Source organism: Coffea arabica, chromosome 11c (genome assembly GCF_036785885.1).
Source record: "Coffea arabica cultivar ET-39 chromosome 11c, Coffea Arabica ET-39 HiFi, whole genome shotgun sequence".
Classification (NCBI taxonomy): Eukaryota; Viridiplantae; Streptophyta; class Magnoliopsida; order Gentianales; family Rubiaceae; genus Coffea; species Coffea arabica.
Window position 1 is genome coordinate 2,720,340 of NC_092330.1, and position 19,771 is coordinate 2,740,110.

Genomic DNA, 19,771 nt, shown 5'->3' on the forward strand with positions numbered 1-19,771 from the left:
TTTGGAGTGGTATAGTAAAACTTTTTGCCCGCAGACGAATATCTTCCTAGAGATCTGTTGGTCATGAAAGATCCGATTCTTCTCTTTATAGATCACTGCATTCTCGTATGCTTCATTTCGGATTTCTTCCAACTCTTGTAATTGCAACTTCCTTTGAATTCCGCCCTCCTCGATATCCATATTGCATTGCTTGACCGCCCAAAACGCTCTATGCTCAAACTCTACCGGGAGATGACATGGCTTTCCAAATACCAATCGGTAAGGGGACATGCCAATAGGTGTCTTGTATGCCGTCCTATATGCCCATAGTGCATCCTCTAGTCTCACACTCCAATCCTTCCTATCGGGTCGGACCATCTTTTCTAGAATTGATTTGATCTCTCGGTTCGATGCTTCCGCCTGACCATTTGTCTGAGGATGGTAGGATGTAGAGACTTTGTGCAAGACACCGTATCTCCTAAAAATTGCAGCGATCGTTTTGTTGCAGAAATGAGTACCCCGATCACTTACAATTGCTTGTGGCATCCCAAAGCGAACAAAAATATTAGACTTAACGAATTCTGCAACCACTTTGGAATCATTAGTACGGGTGGCCTTTGCTTCTACCCACTTCGAAACATAATCTACAGCAAGCAATATATACAAAAAACCAAAGGACGAAGGAAAAGGACCCATAAAATCAATGCCCCAAACGTCAAAAATTTCAACAAAAATCATTGGGGTTTGAGTCATTTGATCCCTACGAGAGATATTACCCACTCTTTGACACTTATCACATGACTTACAAAATGAGTAGGCATCCTTGAATAGAGTTGGCCAATAGAATCCACTCTCTAGCACCTTACGAGCCGTTCTCTTCGGTCCAAAGTGACCTCCACATGCAAAAGAGTGACAATATGCTAGAATAGATTGAAATTCAACTTCACTTACACATCTACGGATGATTTGATCGGCACCCCGCTTTCAGAGGTAAGGATCATCCCAAATGTAGAACTTTGCATCGCTCCTCAACTTGTCTCTCTTTGCCTTAGGCCATCCTGTAGGAAATTTGTCAGTGACTATAAAATTAACAATATCTGCATACCAAGGCAAGAATGAATTAATAGAAAATAAATGCTCCTCGGGAAATGCTTCTCTCAATGGGAGGTCCTTTTCGACGACTTGTACTCGACTCAAATGATCTGCTACTAGGTTCTCTGCCCCTTTCTTATCTCGGATCTCCAGGTTGAACTCTTGTAACAACAATATCCACCGTATCAATCGCGGTTTTGCCTCTTTCTTGGTCAATAAATACCGTAAAGCTGCATGATCAGAAAAAATAATAACTTTAGCACCAAGTAAATAAGACCGAAATTTTTCTAAGGCAAAAACAACTGCTAAAAGCTCCTTTTCGGTGGTTGAATAGTTCAATTGAGCTCCGTTCAAGGCTCGAGATGCGTAGTAGATAGCATGAGCTGCCTTTCCTACTCTTTGACCCAATACCGCACCCACTGCATGGTCGCTGGCGTCACACATGATCTCGAATGGGAGGTTCCAGTCAGGGGGTTGGATAATAGGTGAGGTGGTCAATAACTCCTTTAACTTATTGAATGCCCCCTTACATGTTTCATCAAATTCGAAAGATACATCTTTTTGCAAAAGTTGGAACAAGGGTGCTCCAATTTTCGAGAAGTCCTTGATGAACCTTCTATGGAAACCTGCGTGACCCAAGAAGGAACGAACTTCCCGCACACTCGCGGGGTAAGGTAAAGTAGATATAACATCTATTTTTGCCTTATCAACCTCAATACCTGTAGATGATACAACATGACCCAAAAACTATCCCGTGTTCAACCATAAAATGACATTTTTTCCAATTAAGCACGAGATTAGTTTCTATACACCTTACTAAGATCAATTTCAGGTTATCTAGACAGTTTTCAAAACTTTCACCAAATACACTGAAATCGTCCATGAAAACCTCAATAATCTTCTCAACATATTCTGAAAAGATACTTACCGTGCATCTTTGGAAGGTAGCAGGTGCATTGCACAATCCAAATGGCATCCTTCGGTATGCAAATGTTCCAAATGGTCAGGTGAAAGTAGTCTTCTCTTGGTCTTCGGGTGCGATGGCAATTTGAAAATAACCTGAAAATCCATCCAAGAAACAATAGTAAGCTCGACATGCTAATCGCTCCACCATTTGGTCAATGAAAGGGAGGGGGAAATGGTCCTTTTTCGTGACGGCATTTAGCTTTCGGTAATCGATACACTGTCGCCATCCGGTGGGCTTTCGAATTGGTACGAGCTCACCCTTTTGGTTTGATTCCACTGTCACCCCTGCCTTCTTCGGGACCACCTGTACTGGACTTACCCATGGGCTGTCTGATAGTGCAAATATAATTCCAACGTCCAGCAGCTTTAAAATCTCTTTCTTTACGACCTCCATCATGAGAGGATTTAATCTCCGTTGAGCTTGTCGTATAGGTTTAGCATTCTTCTCGAGTCGAATTCGGTGCATACACACCGCGGGGCTAATTCCCTTGATATCGGCGATGGTCCATCCTATCGCCTGCTTATGTTCCCTAAGAACTCGAAGTAGTTTCTCTTCTTGAACCTTTGATAAACCCGCGGAGATGATCACTGGAAGTGTCTCCCCTTCACCTAAGTATATATACTTTAGGTGTTTCGGCAGTGGTTTTAGTTCCAAAACAGGTGCCTGCACCACAGATGGAAGTAACCTTTTGTGAGGTTCAGGTATAAAAATGGGTGCGAGGTCATACCTTGTCTTCGTGGTTGGTAACGTTTGCAACGATCCAATCACGCATTTAAGCTCTTCACTCAACTCTACTCCAGATGTCGTTTCGGACTCGAAGTGCTTGGTCAGAACGACCTCTAACTCATCTCTGCCTTCAATTTCAAAAACCTCCTGTATAGCAGGGTCAATAACATTTACCGAGAAAACAGAGCCAACATTTGAATCGGATGGATATTTCATGGTCTCAAAGATGTTAAAGTGAACAATCTCACCATCAAATTCCATAGACAAAATACCCTTATTAACATCAATTTTGGTTCGGGCTGTGCTCAAAAAGGGTCTACCTAACAATAGAGGTGACGGACCACGGGAGTGTTCATCCTCCATGTCGAGCACATAAAAATCAGCTGGAAAAACCAATTCATTAATTTTTACCAAAACATCTTCAATCAACCCGTCAGGGTATGCATTGGTCCTGTCAGCTAATTGGATTATTATCCCAATTTCTTTCAAAGGGCCTAAGTTCAAAGAAGCATAAATAGATTTCGGCATGACATTAATCGATGCTCCTAGATCTAACATGGCCTTTCCAATCAAAATATTACCTATCCTACAAGGAATAGTAAACATACCTGGATCTCCGCATTTCGGTGGAAGCTTTCTTTGTAGAATTGCTGAAACATTCTCCCCAACTATAACTCGTTCATCTCCCTTCAATCGCTTGCGGTTGGCACACAGGTCCCTCAAAAATTTTGCGTACCTGGGTACTTGTTTAATCGCATCCAGCAGGGGTATGTTGATCTCCACCTTGCGAAAGATCTCCAAGATCTCTTTTTCCTTGTCTTGCTTCTTTGGTTTCTCTAACCTGCTAGGAAAGGGAGGTGGATTAGTTTTAGCTGTAGGAATTGGGTTCGAGGGTACCTTTGCATTTTTGTTGTCTCTGCCCTCCTCTTCCAAATCTTTCTCAATCCGTTCCTCGTCCTTGTCTTTAGGAATCACCGGTTCGGGTCCTTGAACTTCCTTGCCACTCCTCAAGGTCATTGCGCTTACATTCTTTGGATTTGCCTCAGGTTGAGATGGCAACTTTCCTTGAACTTGGGACTCCAAACGATTGATTGTTATAGCCATTTGATTCATTTGATTTTGCAATGATTGCACCTGTCCCAATTGATTTCTCATGCTTTGCAGGTCTGAATCCGTCTTTTGTTGATTAGCAAGTAATTGCTTCATCATCTCTTCCATGGACGGACTTGAATTTGAAGGGGGTGGTGGTGGTGGTGGGCGAGGATGGTACTGCTGTTGGTGTCCTTGCTGTCTATTTGGCACAAAGTTAGACTGCCTATTTCCTCCATAGCTAAGGTTGGGGTGATCCCTCCAACCAGGATTGTAGGTGTTTGAGTATGGATCATACGGCTTTCTTGGCGTGGGCGCGTGGCCAGCCATGTTCACCTGTTCTGCAGTTTCTTCTTGAACCAGTGGACACATTTCCGTAGGATGACCTACGGCAGTGCACACCCCACACACTTTGGCTTGCGAGGCACTTCCCACAGCTAATTGTCTGACGAAAGATGTTAATTCGGAGATCTGCTGTTGGATAGAGGACGTTTCTACCTTATTCACCCTACGCGTCGGGATGTCCTCTCTTGAACCAAACTGCTGTGAGTTCTCAGCCATTCCTTCAATCAGCTCCCATGCTCCTCGAGGAGTTTTGTTCACCAACGCCCCTCCACTTGCAGCATCGATTATGCTTCTGTCCCTGAAAAGCAACCCTTCATAGAAATATTGAATGAGCAGTTGCTCACTTATCTGATGCTGAGGGCATTTGGTGCATAGTTTCTTAAACCTCTCCCAGTACTCATAGAGTGACTCGCCTGGGTGTTGTTTGATGCCACATATCTCCTTCCTTAGACTTGCAGCTCGAGATGCCGGAAAGTATTTGTCCAGAAATTTTTTCTTCAATTGATCCCACGTGGTGATACTACCAGGCGGTAGGTAGTAGAGCCAGTCTTTTGCGGAGTCCTTCAAAGAGAAGGGGAAAGCCCTCATCTTTATTTGCTCTTCTGTAATTCCCGGAGGCTTCATACTGTTGCAAACGACGTCAAACTCTTGCAAGTGCTTGTAGGGCTCCTCACCTGGTAGACCATGGAAAGATGGCAAGAGATGAATTAAACCAGATTTTAGTTCAAAGGGAGTGTCATCATTTAAATTTGGAAAAGTAATGCACAAGGGCTGCTGATTTAAATCAGGAGCAGCCAACTCCCTTAATGTTCGTGTATTTGCCATAGTGACTTCCTCTTGGTCTGAATCACTCGAATTGTCACCAGACAAATTTATCGGCTCAACCTCTGGATCTAGTCCCTGAGGTGCAATACCGTATTGCTCTTCTCTGAGCCGCCTGGTTTCTTTCCTCGTTCTACGCGCGGTCTTCTCTACTTCAGGGTCGAAAACTAATTCGCCTGTACGAGAAGAGCGAGGCATAAACTAGAAAAAAATACCAGAAAATTAGAACAAAAATGAACTTAAAAAGAAACAAATAATTAACGCCAATCCCCGACAACGGCGCCAAAAATTGACAGGTGTCGAGCCTGTGCAATAATAAATATCTACTCGAGAAAAATGAATTTTCTGTGTATAGTAGTGAGTAGGGTCGAATCCACAGGGATTGGAAAAAATTCGATTCTTTTCAAGTTCGGGACACGGGGGATTTTTATCAGATAAAACTAAAAATAAATAATTAAACAATTTAACTAAAAATAATTAAACAATTTAACCAAAGATAAATAATTAATTAATACAATTGTAAATAGCAATTAAATAAATGATAAATAAATTCTAGCCAAGGATACAACTACGCAGACACAGTCCATTCATCCGATCATTGATGCAAAGAAGATTCACTTAATTTAATTAATAGGCTAGTTATAGTCGCCGATAAACTCTAACGACCAGTTTTTCCTTAATTTATTGATAACCAAGGTACGACCATTGATTACCCCTAACCAGGAAATACTCCTAGGTACGACCGTAGGAATTAATTTCCTAATTGCATTAAAAACTAGAAAAGCCTAATCCAAATTAATAACACGCTACGAGGGTTATTTAAATCAGATTGCATGTTCTCCTAGTATGTGAAAATACTAGTTGTCACTAATATTAACCAACTAAACAATTAAGGATTTAATTGATTAATTTGACAAGAGATTAATAAGTCAAATTGCACATCGGTCCCTTGATATCCAATTAACAAAATAATCCCATGGAAATTAAAATAGAAAACATGCAAATATTAACAAATTAAGGAACACGTAAAATTAATTAGATCTCACAGATATTTGGGACTGCGTCTTCGCGTTGATCCTTGACTAGAGGAGAAAATTAGCCACGCCTCATAAGAAAATTCCCACGCAATTTAATTGAACTCAAAGACATTTATCTCTTACTAATAATTAAAAATAAGAATTGTATTCTCTGTAGTCTAATACAATAAAAATAGTCTCATGGAAGAGACGGAAGAAAACAAGACACACGAGAAATCTTCACCCCCAAAACTAAAAACTTCTCTTCCCAGACAGAAGAGAAGAAGAAAAACTGATTCTGTAAAATGTCCGGCCCTCTCTCATTCTCCTCTGCACTAGTTTTATATGAGAACTAGTTACGTAGGAAGCAAATAGAAAAGCTACTTTCATCATCAAAGTCCACCTATGGCTAATGAGTACATCTCCCAAAAGAAGAACACATTTTCTAAATCAATGTTACGTGGTCCCTGCAGAATTCTCTCCTTTTGACTTCTTATTGCTAGTGGACTTGTCAGGACTTAATAATAGGAAGGCAACTCTTCATCAGCAATTCCGTTGGTTTGCACAATTTGGGCTGATTGTGGAAAGCTTTTAGAAGCTTTCACGTGTGGAGAGATCTTCTCAAGAAGGTTCCCTTTTAGCACTTTTCTGCTCCACTTTCTGAAATTATATCCAAATACCAAATATAAATATATATTGACAATTAAAGCAATATTTGGCAAGGATAAAGAGGAGAATTAACAATAAAATTACTAACAATTAACATCCTATCAGTAATGTATCAGTAAACTGGCATTTTACTGTATCAGTAATCTTCCATGTTTTAATGCTTCTTTTGAAATGCAATGTAAGGTTATTCCCTGTTTTCTCCAGTATTATCTTCTTGAAGAATTTATCGGTCTTTGCTACAACTATTTCTGCAGCAATGGATAAGTTTTAGTTGCTTTCAATTACTTTGTGAAATTACGTCAGAAGCCACGGGTGATGAATCCAAAAAGATATAGCATCAACTTACAAGGTTTCAACCTGCAAGTTATTAGGTTTTCTGAAAATATAGAGAATACCTCGCTTTTATAGTTTGTGATTTTACTATCCAGTGCAGCAGCCAGGTACATTATCATCATCGTTGCCAAATTCATGTAATGCAATGGATTTGAAGTCTTTGCATTGTCTTGAAGTTTAATGGACTTTTGGATTATCAACCTTAATCTATATAGCTCAGTGATATTTTTCCCTCTGTCAACTGCCATGCATATTCATACTGATATACAAAAAAAAAAAAAAAAAAAGAGGATTTGCATGCAATGTTGCATAAAAGAAGAATGCACCAAAATTCAATCACTCCCTTAATCCACATATTTGACAAGGCATATTACCTTTAGTCACCTACGTGCATCGCGCGTTTTATACCTCCTAGTCTTCTCTTAAGATGTGAAACCCAAGATTCTGATATAAGATTGGGCATCATAAAGAAAATGACCACCATCTTCATCTCTCTATCTCACAGTTTCACATGCACACTGCAAGCTGCCCAACCTTGAAAATCTTGATTTTATATGAGACAGACTGTGATTCTCAAGATTCAAAGATACCTGCTCAAGATGCAACTTTGGCAACCAAAAGGGAATTCAGATCTGAACTAAAGTGGTAGGAAATCCATTTATCAAGGTATTTTTTTTTATTTGCTCATTTCCTCCACCTCCATAAACTTTCAGCAGGTTTTCACTGATAGATTAGATGAACAATCTAGAAGCATGAATTGTTTCAAAGAAAAAGTTCGGAAAGATTCTATCAAAGATACACAACAGGAGTAGTCATTCAAACCATATGAAGTGGGTGAGCTTCAAGAAATGAAGAAAACATTCTAACCACAACTTTTGAAAATTTTTTACTTTGGCTTATTTATGCACATCAAAATGTCAGAACAAGATGGCTAATGGTCAAGTCTAAAGCACAAGAAGGGTACAAAGTTTTCAACAATCTACAAAAACATTGCGTAACAAAATCTGCCCAAAAGCTGAGATAAGCGGGAACAAGCTCATCTATTAAACATAGAAGACAAAACTTAAGCTAAGATCCAATCGCAAAATTTGAGGTCATTGGGACCTCAAGATGACGGACAAGCATGTCGCTCTCTCATGTTGAATTTGCAGAGGGCCGTTTACGCTGATTGTGATCAGAACTACAAGAGAACTGAAGCAAGAAAAGAAAATCAGGAAAATATAGGGAAGCTGAAACTTTACAAATAGCAGATCCCATACCTTACCAAATTGAATCACAGCTTTGGTGTGTTTCTGCATATATTTATACATAAGTGCTTGTGCAGAAGTATCATACAAGATCTGCCACGGCACAAAAAGTATGTCTCAGTACACAATTGTAAACTCAGCCAGACATTGAACGAAAAAAACGTTTTAGGAACAGAGTCTGATACGAAAAAACAAAATGTTGACTTCCATTGTGCTTGACAGTTCGTGTCACTGCAATCTTGAAGCTATAGCATCAAATCCAAACCAAAGCATTGAGAAACTAGAAGAATTGTTTTGACAAATTTGAATAACTTAATTAATGAATTCAGTCAACAGATAATATTAGTACTGTACTACTATATCTAACCTAAATTGCAGAATCCCAACCTCCGTTGACTCTCTTCTGCATCTACCAGCACAGAATAGAGGTGAACGGTTCACCATTTTAACATGTGATAAGGAAATCAACTCTCTCCTTCCCCTCTCATTGTCAAGATAACATCCAAATCTCATTGCATTTTCACTCCATGGCTGTCTGGATCACTCGCAATGACATGAGAGCGCCAATTCTTTTAAATTCAGGGGGAAAGTTAAAACCAAACTCACGTACAGAAAACTGAACCAATTTGAGTGATTCCAGTTGACTCAGAAAATCCAGCTTGATAATTTTATTGCAACTCCTCCTGATCATGTTCCAAAAGCGTTCCACGGTATCTCCTCCACCAATTTCTCACATACAGATCAAAAGTCTTTATAAGTCCTACCCTGTCTAATGTCGCTCTTTAACATCCCTATTTAATTCCTTAATATAGCATCATCTGCAGGTCATCATTTAACAGGTTGAAGCCAACCTGAATGGTTACTAAAGACTAGCAGAATGCTATTGCACTCCGCTCCTAAATTTTTCTTCAGACAAGCATGCTATATGTGTACTTACCGTGAGGAAATTTTTGGGCTTGTGCACGAGGACTATCTGGAGTTTATATTTGTATCTTACCTTCATCGATCTTCAGAAACCAGAGTGTTATTAATTGGTGCAGGTATTATGTATTAATTATACAAGCTTTTGACCTTTTTTGTGAGTTATTAAAACGAAAGATGCTGTAGTTAGTTCTTCTAAGTGTGTTACTTCGAGTTCTGAATTGGCAACTATCTCAATATCAAATGAATCTTAGAAGCATAATCATATGGTAGCTAGACACTACCAACTGTAAGCCTATAATGTTGCAGACATTTGGGTTGAACTGTTGTCAGTTGACTGACTATATTATTATGAACTGATGTTGTACATTGAGGAGATGAGTCCATTATCTTGAGTAATCTAATAAATTTTGATACATAAATGTCAAAAAATGGGGATGCATTTTTAGCTGAGGGCCTGAAGGCTTTGTAACTTACAATAATGACAAATTCAAAACAAACATCTACCACCGCCTTTCTTCTAAATTAGTAGCAGTTCTCCATTCTCTGTTTTTTTTTTTTTGGGGGGGGGGGGTAAAGATTTGGTAGTGCCGTAAGGCTGCAATTTTGATGAGGCAATTCAAAATGTGAATTATTTTCCAGAGCCATTACAATAGGATATCAAATCCGTAACTTAAAAAAAAAAAAAAGGAAGATTACTGCAGTGTAAATATTGAACTAATCTAAGATCCATGAAGCACCATAAATGAACAAAATGAACTTCAATCAATTTATCGGAGATGTCAAAGTAAAAGGTAGACAAGCCAGAAGTAAATGGGCATCAGAGGTTGAAATGAGAAAGAGACATTTTTCATGATTGATGGCTAGCATTACAATTTCCTTCAATCAAAACAGGATTTTTCTTAAGACATAGTATGAATAGAAAGTTCAACCATTTCGTAGAACATATGCAAAATGAGCAAAACACGGCTAAAGTCTCACATTTTCATTGTTCTGGATTGCTTGACATCATTGCACTAGTAATCTCTGTTATTGGCCATATTGGTTGCCTAATTTTGGTGGGCATGGCTACAGAGAAAAGAAGGGAAAATGGAAAACATTATTGTTCGGCTCAAGTTTGGGTAGTTTTAGTAATTAGGCAACGCTAATTCATCAAAATGAACTGACCTTATGAATTTTTGTGGAGAATTTTGGTTTAGTTATGGAGACTGGGGAGAAAGATGTAAAGAAAAAGAGTGAGGGAAAAAAGTGGGGAGGTGGACAATGTATAAAGTTTCCAACAGACTGTAAATTGTATATTATCATTGTAAAGTATTTTGAACAAATTGTAAATAATGAGCATTATCTTGTGAATGTTGTTGTTATCAGTATTATGCGAAATTATATTCATGTAACGAACAAAAACAGACACAAATACCATAAACAAGAACTAGAATTTTATCCTTCTTATACTTCTCAAATCTCCATCATGTATTCCAAGTTAAAGACTGAGGGGTACACACTATCCAATTCAATTCAGTATATACAGTTTTCCTTTTAAGAAAAAAAAAAACTTGCAATTCAAATATTTTTCACTTGATTACAAATTTACAACAATCATTTCCACTTCATTAACGGCAAATGAAATTTTTAGTGCTATTCTTGCAAGACTTGTTCCCCTTCCTGATGCAATTATTGAAGTAGGTTTCATCAGGGAATAACAATGGCTACTAGTGACAACTTTTTAAGATGATAATCAAGCTAGTGAGGTATGGTCCCAGAATCAAGGGATTACCTGTCAAGAACAATATCAAAAACAGGAAGGGCATGAAGGTTAAGTAGCTCATGCAAAGCCTCCAGTGGGTGATAAAATACTAGATGATCCATCCGCTGGAAATATTCAATTGAAGAACCTTGACAGCATCATAAATACTTGGCTGGTTAAGGCATTTGCTGCAGGCCAGTAGTGCATGAAGACTGTCAAGTCATTCATGCATGCTGCACTACTTTGTGGTTTTATTTAGGTTGTCCTTCTGTATATGTAGAACTCTGCTCCATTGGGTGATTGAATCAATCAAACAAACTAATAGAAGAAAAAAAATAGAGAATTGGAGCACATAAACCTGACAATTGCAGGCAAATAGCTTTGAGTATAGTTCCAATATCTGTTTAACGTCAGATGCTCATTCTTGGAGGACCTGCAAAAAAAAAATTGAATTCTATGTATATGCTGTTTTTGAGCTTTATGAGGAAATGGAACAACAGAGCAGAAAAATAAAGCCCACGAAAACCTTAAATTGGGAAAACTGTAAAGATATTTGGTAAATCACAAAGCTAACACTAAATTGGACCATCTGCTCTTGAGTATCGTCAGAAAAAAGGTAGGACTAGTACTTTTGGTCCTTCCAAATGTCTTTCAATTCTAAAGATGCAATTGTTGGAGAAGAACAGAGAGAACATATATTGACTGCAAAACACCAAGCAGGTGAAGTAAATTCCAGATTAAAGGCTAATGGAAGTATGAAGAACTACCTGAACGAATGGCTTTCATTACAATTTTCACAACAAAGCATAAGAATTAGACACGAACAAACCACTTTGGCTGTGCCAGTTTAGCATCAAATTATATTTACCCTTTGACCATTTCAGATCTTATATCAAATGGCACAAGACAAATTTTGACAGCATTGAGCATCAACTTCTTATATAGACAATGACTATCAGGCTATCTTCCAGATAACCCTCCTTTCCACTGACCGGCAAAAGATGAGAGAGAGTGAATAAGTAGATGCTGCACAAACATCTTTCATAGCCAATCCTAGAAGAGCGGAAGTTACGTGGATAATGCACAACTAGTATGAGCAACTTATAATCAATGATGTAGTTCGCCTTCTGAAGTGTTAGAAAACGACTTGTACAACAAACTTATCAATGCACCAACGCAGAATCATGGTAGAGGCATCATGGAATCATTAAATGCTAGTTTCACTTTCAGGCATCATTTGTCATAGCCATTTGCAGAGAGGTAGAGACCACTTTCCTGAGCTCACCCGTCCCATTCCAACAAGTATATATTAATGGATACTTCATCAAGATATTCATCCAGTTGGTACTCCTGCCTTTTGCTCATTTCCAATTTTCTCTAGCTGGCAGTTGATCTATGAGTCAGAAGTTAGGATATTTTTCTCTTCCATCTATTTCACCGTACTTTTTTCCCTTCTTGAAAGATCTTCTCTTCCCACTTTGATCAGCAACCAACAAATATTGGACCTCGAAAAATTTGAAGTGTTGATGCTGCTTATTCTTTCAAAAATGCAACAGAATTGCTCCTAGGATAAATCACAACAGATGTGCTTAAATTAAAGTGCAGAGATTAAATCAAAATGCTGCTTACATGATTTGTGGAAAAACTGAAAATGGTGATCATCTCTTTCACTCTCTCTCTCCCCCTCACCCAACCACACACGCACACGCACTCATTGAAACCGCCCGAGCCAAAGAAATTGATTCTAAATTAGACTCGTATTGATAGATTTAAGCCACTTGTTGAAGATGCAACTTACCAACAAATTGCAAATGGGGCATCAGAATGCATGCTAAGTCGGATGAAGAACATAGTAACAGTCTAAATACTTAGAATTTTCTGGTACTACATCCTTTCATCTAGTTTGAAATTCCACCACCCCCAGGACCTTTCAGCATCTTTTCGCTAAATCAGTGAGATGGGAAAACAAGAATCCATGAAAATATCTTCAAGCAAATTATTACTAAAGATTAAGTACACAGAAAATAGTATTTATTAGAACCATCTAACAGGGTTCATCTTCATGAAATAAAGAATATACTTACTTCAACATGTTAATTTCTTTTTGCCTACTGATCTTGGCTTCTTTATGCATATCAAGGTATCAAAAGAAGATGGATAAAGCACAACTAATTTATATACTTTAGAACATACTACAAGAACATAGTTTTTTTTTTTGTTTTAACTCTGGTAAATGCAGACATAAGCAGGAACAAGCTCATGTCTCTAGACGATAAAAAAAAAATAGAAAGACAAAACTGAAAAAGACAGATTCTCATGTTTGCCAAGCCGTCATTAACTATATACACATATTCTACCCAACAAGGTTGCAAACGCATACAGCATTCTTTGCATTAAAAAAAAAAGGAAAAAGAAAGTCTCAGGTCATTCAGCTATTTACTTCAAGAAAAGAAACCCACTCTGCATTACTTAAGCTGAAATGTATAGAAGAAATAAAAATGTGTACCTGACATTTATGCTTGTGCTCAGTTGGTTTGAAGGATCATACCAATCTGTAGCCATATTGAAGAGGATTTCAGAAATTAGATAGTTTTGATTATATAAACACATGACCATTCAAATCAAAGAACTGAAAACCTCCAGGAATTGCTTTGCGAAATATGAATGATTATATCATTGAACTGATCCAACATGTACAATTAGTACTATGGGAGTGGATCTAACCTCATGAGTGGAATTCTTCTCTGCTTTGACTCCCTTTCTGAGTAGATCTAATAATGACGCTCTTTAAGTCCTTGTTTCCCCATTCTCTCTGTTCTTGCAGAATTTGCTCCACAGAATTTACAGCAGACTCACTACACCTTTTCAACTCAATCATTTTAAGAGTGACGCTTTCCCCTAAACAAGGAGGGACCTCTTCCAGCTCCTCACAAAACTCCAAAACCAATTTCTCAAGACAGGAAAAATTATCAGAAGAGGCAGTCCACCTGCGAATGTACAACCCTGACAATTTCAAAAATCGGAGGTTACAGAATTCCCCTTCTGCCATTTCCCATTCTTCCTCCCGAACGGAACGATGGCATAATTTAAGCACTACAAGGTTGGGCAGCTTTCTTCCAATTGCAGAAATTTTACTCCACGGCCAATAATTATAGGAGAGAGTCAACTTTTTCAAATTCAAATTCAATGAGAATTCAAACTCATCTCTACTCATCCTGCTTATCTTAAGTGATTCTAGTCGACTCATGTAGTTCAGCATGAGAATCTCCCCGTGATTTCCACCAGATTCGATTGCTCGGTAACTTTCGTATGTCGCTATTGTTAGCCTGCGGGTGCTCTGTAACTTTGACAGTATCTTTTGTGCACTTTGAGAATAGGGATTCATTGCAAGACTTAAAGTGTCTAAATGTTTTAAATCAGGGGAGCCTTCAAGATTGTCCTTGGGAAATATGAAACCACAGGCGGGCAATGATGTGACAAGATGCCTCAATGTTTCAATGTTCCAGATAGTGTTTGGTAACACATAATCTTCAGCGCGTGCTTCTACTACAAAAGTTTCTAACCTTGAGAGGTTGGCTATTGCAGATGGGATATCCCCAGCAAACCTTCCAATTCTCAAGTACCTCAAGTGAACGAGGAATACTACTTCCCTTGGAAAATATGAAGTCGGATAAGAATTGTTCCAGAAATCCAGCACTCTAAGAAGTTTAGACAGCAGAAATTTGAATGAATTCTTATCCAGCTGTGTATGACTATCACCACAGAAGAGCAAACAACGCAAATTGGGAGAAAACAGTCTTGATTTTGTAGGCCCCATAGTCATGGTGGGGTGAATAGACAATCGATGGAGGTTACATGGTCCAGTAAAAGTTAAAAGGTTACCCACATGTAAAATCTGTAGAAAACTTTCTTCTTTAGCTTTCGCCACGCAAAACTCATGTACCAAATCATGGATTCGGCAAGCTTTGATCCCACCTGAAGATCTTTGTTGGGTAGCCATAACTAAACTTCTCCTAACCAGATCCATCAAATAGTCATCTGCCACATCCTCTAAGCTCTTTCCTTCAGTCTTTTGCACGAATCCTTCAGAGATCCAAATCCATAACAACCTTCGGATAGGAATTTCTTGGTCTTCTTGAAATGCACCGAAGTAAAGAAGGCATGGTTTCAAATAATCTGGTAAATTATTGTAACTTAATTCAATTGTCTTCATGCAATATTCATTGTCAACAAAAATGCTGGAAGTTAAATGTTTTACAACTTCTTCCCAGCAATCTTGCTCAGTAGTAGCAAGAATTCCGGCAACAAGGACAACTGTGAGAGGTAGGCCTTTACAGTTTTTTGCTGCATGCAGTAAAACATTACTTAATATTGGAGGACAATCTTCTTTGGCAAATAGCTTTTTCTGCAGCAATTCGCAGCTTTCATTATCTGTAAGTGGGCGAAGATGGTGAGGCTCACTATCAAGTTTAATTTGCAATGACAATTCCTGCAATCTACTGGTTAAGAGAATCCTGCTTCCATTGCAATCATCTGGCAGTGAGAGTTTCAATAAATCCCAACCCCGAATGTCCCAAACATCATCCAGAACTATGAGATACCTATTTCCCTTCAACAATTTGCGTAGCCTGTTAGCCATGTAATCTTCATCTCTCCGAAGATATCCAGCTGAGTTCCCACAATCGATATTACACAACATTTGAACTAACAAACTATGCTTGGTATATGCTCGAGAAAAACAACACCAAGAACGAATGTGAAAGTGGGACTTTACCAATGGATCACCATAAACTTTATTGGCTAATGTTGTCTTACCAAGACCAGGCATACCCACAATGGCAACAATATCCAACCGGCTTGGTCCCCTTACAAGTCCATCAATTATAATTTCCCCCTCATCATTGAGACCCACCACAGCTTCATTAAATATTGGAGCAGTAACTTGTGATGGCATGTGAATTGTAGTCTTGACAATACTCTGGGTTTCACAGTCAAATCGTATGTTATCATAAATCTCTTTGGCCTCAATCTTCATAAGCTTGATATCTCCAGCAATAACATCCAAACAATGTTGATGTTTGCCACCAAGTAGTGTAGAGTCAATGATTATTTCTGCCCTGTATGCCAGCTCACTAATACGACTCCAAAGAGCTTGGAGTTTTTCATTCCCCTTCCGCTGCTCTGCAATCTTGCCTAGGAAAGGTCTTAAGAAATCAAGATCTTCACGAACTGTGTGGATTTGATTATTTGGGAAAGCAATTGAATTAGCTGTAGAACTTTCAAGTTCCTCGAGAGTTTCTAAAAGAAAATCAATAGAGCCCAGCTCATTAGTCCTAGGGAAACTAATTGATGATGATGGTGGTTGTTGTGGACAAATCTGTTCAATTTCTGGAATAATGAGCTTGAGCAGTTCGAGCATATGAGAAGCCACAAGATCTATTTCCTTGGGCAAGCTTTCTGTCATTTCACTCTTATAAAGGGAGAAAATCACAATTCCAGCATCACAGAGTACAAATCCAATACGATCCTTCATTTCATCATTTAGCTTATCGAATTTCTCGTGCTGCTGGCTGAGAAGGACACTCAGGAATCTTGCTCCCTCATAAAGTTTTAGTAATTGATCCTTCACCGGAACCAAGAAACTGGTGTAAGATTCTGTTAGCTCCATAATAATATGTAAAAGATCATCAATAAATTCGGCCACTAGGTGCTTATTCTTCTCCAGGGCTAAAGTGTGTGATGATGGTGACAACTTGGACGCTGTCAAGACGTGGATATAAGTTTCTCGGACTTGGAGATCAACGGGATCAATCTTCTTTTGTATCAGTTGAGAAATTTCAGATTCCATCTCGTTGCACACCTTTTCATCATTTCTCTGAAACCAAGATGTAGAGATCAGGCTTGCAGCATTAATGGCCACAACTTCAATGTGAACTAACAGATCTACTAATTGCTGACCCTTAACACCATGTAATGTTGCAAAGCAAATGAAACTCTTCAAGAACATTAGCTTCTCTTGAAGGGTTCCCATTACACTTTGCAGAGCTCCATCATCCCTGTAATTTCTGGTGCAAAGATGCCTCAGATTCTCTAAAATGGAATCAGTGATATCCATAACCAGTTGGAAATCTCCAAGCAAGTAGTGAAGCAATAAACTACAGATGTTGGATTCCTTGATGTCTGAATCAAAAATCAACCGCATATTTTCCTCGAATCTGCCGAGCTTGCGTTTGGTGTCATCAAGCGATACTGCTGAGCCAAGTTCATGCTTTATTCCACTAACCAGATCCTGAATCCTGAAAGAGATACTGCTGAGCCTCAAACTGTCAGACTCAGCATCACCCCTGTCCTCCTTATCATATTCCAAACACATACACTCTTTGCTCCTCTTCCTCCTAAACTTTCTAATATACAGATCAAATGTTTCCAATAGACTTATCCCCATCTTCAGCTCCCAGATATGAGATTCGAACAGACATTTGGACGCACCGTCTAAGTCGTCCAGATACTCCCGAGCAACATCGAAGCAACTAGTGCTACTGCTGAAGGAGATGTTCGTCATGGTACCTGCTTTTCACTGAGAAATGAGATTTCTGCCTATTGTAGCCATTGATATTCAAGATCAACAACTTTCTAATGATCTAACAATATTCACAGTTTGCCGTCAAGACTCTTATCTCTCTGGTTTTTTTATTCTTTCTTCTTTTTTGTGTGTGGCAAGGTGGTGCTAAAATATTGCAAGACTTTACCTTCTTCCTCTCGAAACTTTGTCAAGGGAAGCTCGCATCGATACAACAGGCATAAGCTGTTGGGGTCCCCATATCAAAGATTAAAACATTAGAGATGCATTCAGCTGAGGCCTGATGGCTTTGTAATTTGCCACAACCTTTTTTACCGCAACAATATTTTTTACCACAAAACGTGAAAGGGAAAAAAATAGATGAAAGAAAATCAATATATAGTATTGTAGTTTCAATCAAATCCGCCAGCACTAAAAATGAACAAAATGAGAAATATCAATTAGGTTAGCGGTCAAAATAAACAATAGAAAAATCAGAAGAAAATGATCCATGGCTATTGTTTAAGAATGTATAACTAAATACATTTAAGGATTTTAGAGAAAATTGTTTTTTAATTGCTAATGTATGTGAGTGCTGATGTTTTAATGCTTCTTTTTTCTAATTTTTTAATTTGGCAACTTCTCCAAATTTAAAAAGTTGTATAATAAGAATAACAATTTTACTCCTTTTCCCGTGTGAGATAACTTGAGCCTGTAAACCATCTAAATCATTTTTTCTTTTTTTGGTTTTCTACATGCACCGAGAAATAATAACAACCTACAAGTACGAAAAATCTTGTGAAGTGAAAACAAATATTAATAGGGCACATTATAGTTTACCCTCCTGTGGTTTAGAGTTTTTTTACATAACCCTCCTATGATTTTAAAAGTTATGCATAACCCTCTCATGGTTTGGAGTAAAGTGTCAAAGTGACGGAAATTATCATTGTAATGGAACAACTAAAATATCAAAAATACTCTTATGTAAAATTAAAAAGTATTTATTAACCAAGGGGGTTATGTGTATATTTTGAAAACCATAAGAGTGTTATACGGTAAAGTATTAAACCATAAAGGGATTATATGGTAAAACATAAAAACTATATGAGATTAGTTTGTCATGTATTTATAAGGGTAATTTCGACATTTTTAAAAGCTACGAAGGACTATTTTAGTTATTTTGACACTTTAATTCAAACCATGAGAGAGTTATGTATAATTTTGAAATCATAGAGGGGTTATGTAGAAAAACATTAAACCATAGAAGGGTAAAGCATAATTGGCCCATATTAATATCATAGTTACTCATCATATAATAAATATCACATGAAATTCGTTCACATAATTGCTTCACCTAAAATCGATAGGTCAGGGGTTCAAATCATCAAGGATTAAGTGAGACACCACTATTAAATCCTCTTTTTTTTTTTTTTTTTTTTTAAAAAAAAAAAAAAGGCTTCAGTACTTTTAGCACTGTATGTATTCAAATCAAAATTTGATTTATCTAATGCTGAGTCAAATAAAAAAGCTGAAATTTCCTCCTATTACGTCCCAGGCATAAGTGAAGCGATGATATGCGAGTATGAAGTGTCAAGAACACATGGAAGCCATGTACATTTCAACCACAAAATAATAAATGTGTGGAAAAAAGAAAAGAAAAAGAAATTCAGCACTTACTTTGGAGAGAATGACCGCTATGGCAACAAGTGATCTGTTGAATCTGCAGAAATTCCATTTATATGGTGAAGCCACGTTTAAAAAGAAAAACTTTAAACTTAAAAAAAAAAACGAAATTCAGCACTCACTTGAGAGAAAATGAAATCCCTGGCAATAGCTGGTGATCTAGTGAATATGCAAAAAAATTCCCAGTATATCTTGCACCTACTCACTCAAAATTAAGTTCAAGAAAAAGAAGAACATTCCGAGGAAGATGATGATTTCAACCAAAATGAAAGAACTCGTACATGCAAGACTTTTTGCAGTGAGAAAGTAGTACTGGTAGCAGTCGGTAAGGGCTCACTATTTTGTTATAAGGAACTCTCTTTGATTTTTGCGCGTGTGGTGGGGACGAGGGATGGTGGGCGTGGCACTGATAAGTATTACAAGACTTTTCCTTCTTCTTCCGCGTGAAGCTTTATCCAGAGAAGATGCTGTGTTAATCAAGAATTTGGCAAGTGTGGCAGATGACTTTGACACGTGTGGTAGAATACGTGTTTGCTCTAAAATTTCCTTTATGTAATTCTTGGTCACTGGGTAGAACAA

At 38.1% G+C, this 19,771-nt stretch overlaps 2 protein-coding genes and 1 non-coding gene across 20 annotated transcripts; 1 reads left to right on the plus strand and 2 right to left on the minus strand.

Moving 5' to 3' along the window:
• Window positions 1-963: 963 nt before the first annotated feature.
• Window positions 964-7,286, minus strand: LOC140016857 (uncharacterized). The gene is made up of 6 exons (XM_072070898.1): window positions 7,101-7,286; window positions 3,373-5,221; window positions 3,176-3,258; window positions 2,296-2,911; window positions 1,173-1,790; window positions 964-1,076 (listed from the first exon to the last, which is right to left on the minus strand). The coding sequence occupies exons 1-6, from the start codon at window positions 7,284-7,286 to the stop codon at window positions 964-966; spliced, it is 3,465 nt and encodes a 1,154-aa protein (XP_071926999.1).
• LOC113717436 (small nucleolar RNA R71) lies at window positions 4,545-4,651 on the plus strand. Its single transcript, XR_003454367.1, has one exon. It is a non-coding gene; the product is annotated as a small nucleolar RNA R71 (small nucleolar RNA).
• Window positions 7,287-7,911: 625 nt separating the features above from the next.
• On the minus strand, window positions 7,912-19,706 carry LOC113717304 (putative late blight resistance protein homolog R1A-3). Of its 18 annotated transcripts, none has more exons than XM_072070840.1 (9): window positions 19,315-19,705; window positions 19,187-19,229; window positions 13,675-17,517; window positions 13,457-13,502; window positions 12,236-12,514; window positions 11,309-11,383; window positions 10,981-11,218; window positions 8,298-8,378; window positions 7,912-8,229 (listed from the first exon to the last, which is right to left on the minus strand). In XM_072070840.1, exon 3 carries the CDS (start codon window positions 17,510-17,512, stop codon window positions 13,676-13,678), a length of 3,837 nt encoding a protein of 1,278 aa, XP_071926941.1. In that variant the 5' UTR covers window positions 17,513-17,517; window positions 19,187-19,229; window positions 19,315-19,705; the 3' UTR covers window positions 7,912-8,229; window positions 8,298-8,378; window positions 10,981-11,218; window positions 11,309-11,383; window positions 12,236-12,514; window positions 13,457-13,502; window position 13,675. The 18 variants fall into 18 exon arrangements, with proteins under 18 accessions (XP_071926941.1, XP_071926940.1, XP_071926932.1 ...); XM_072070839.1 differs by having other exon boundaries at window positions 10,981-11,234; XM_072070831.1 differs by adding an exon at window positions 17,700-17,836 and having other exon boundaries at window positions 10,981-12,514; window positions 19,315-19,706.
• Window positions 19,707-19,771: the final 65 nt, after the last annotated feature.

What these genes read in the sequence shown, in the direction of transcription:
- LOC140016857 (XM_072070898.1), bottom strand. Translation starts at nt 7,286, where the DNA reads ATGGCAGTTGACAGAGGGAAAAATATCACTGAGCTATATAGATTAAGG. An exon ending in ACCGAAATGCGGAGATCCAG is followed by an intron (nt 3,259 to 3,372) that starts GTATGTTTACTA and finishes CTTTGAACTTAG; the next exon opens with GCCCTTTGAAAGAAATTGGG. An exon ending in CCTAGTAGCAGATCATTTGA is followed by an intron (nt 1,077 to 1,172) that starts GTCGAGTACAAG and finishes CTTGGTATGCAG; the next exon opens with ATATTGTTAATTTTATAGTC.
- LOC113717304 (XM_072070831.1), bottom strand. Translation starts at nt 17,512, where the DNA reads ATGACGAACATCTCCTTCAGCAGTAGCACTAGTTGCTTCGATGTTGCT.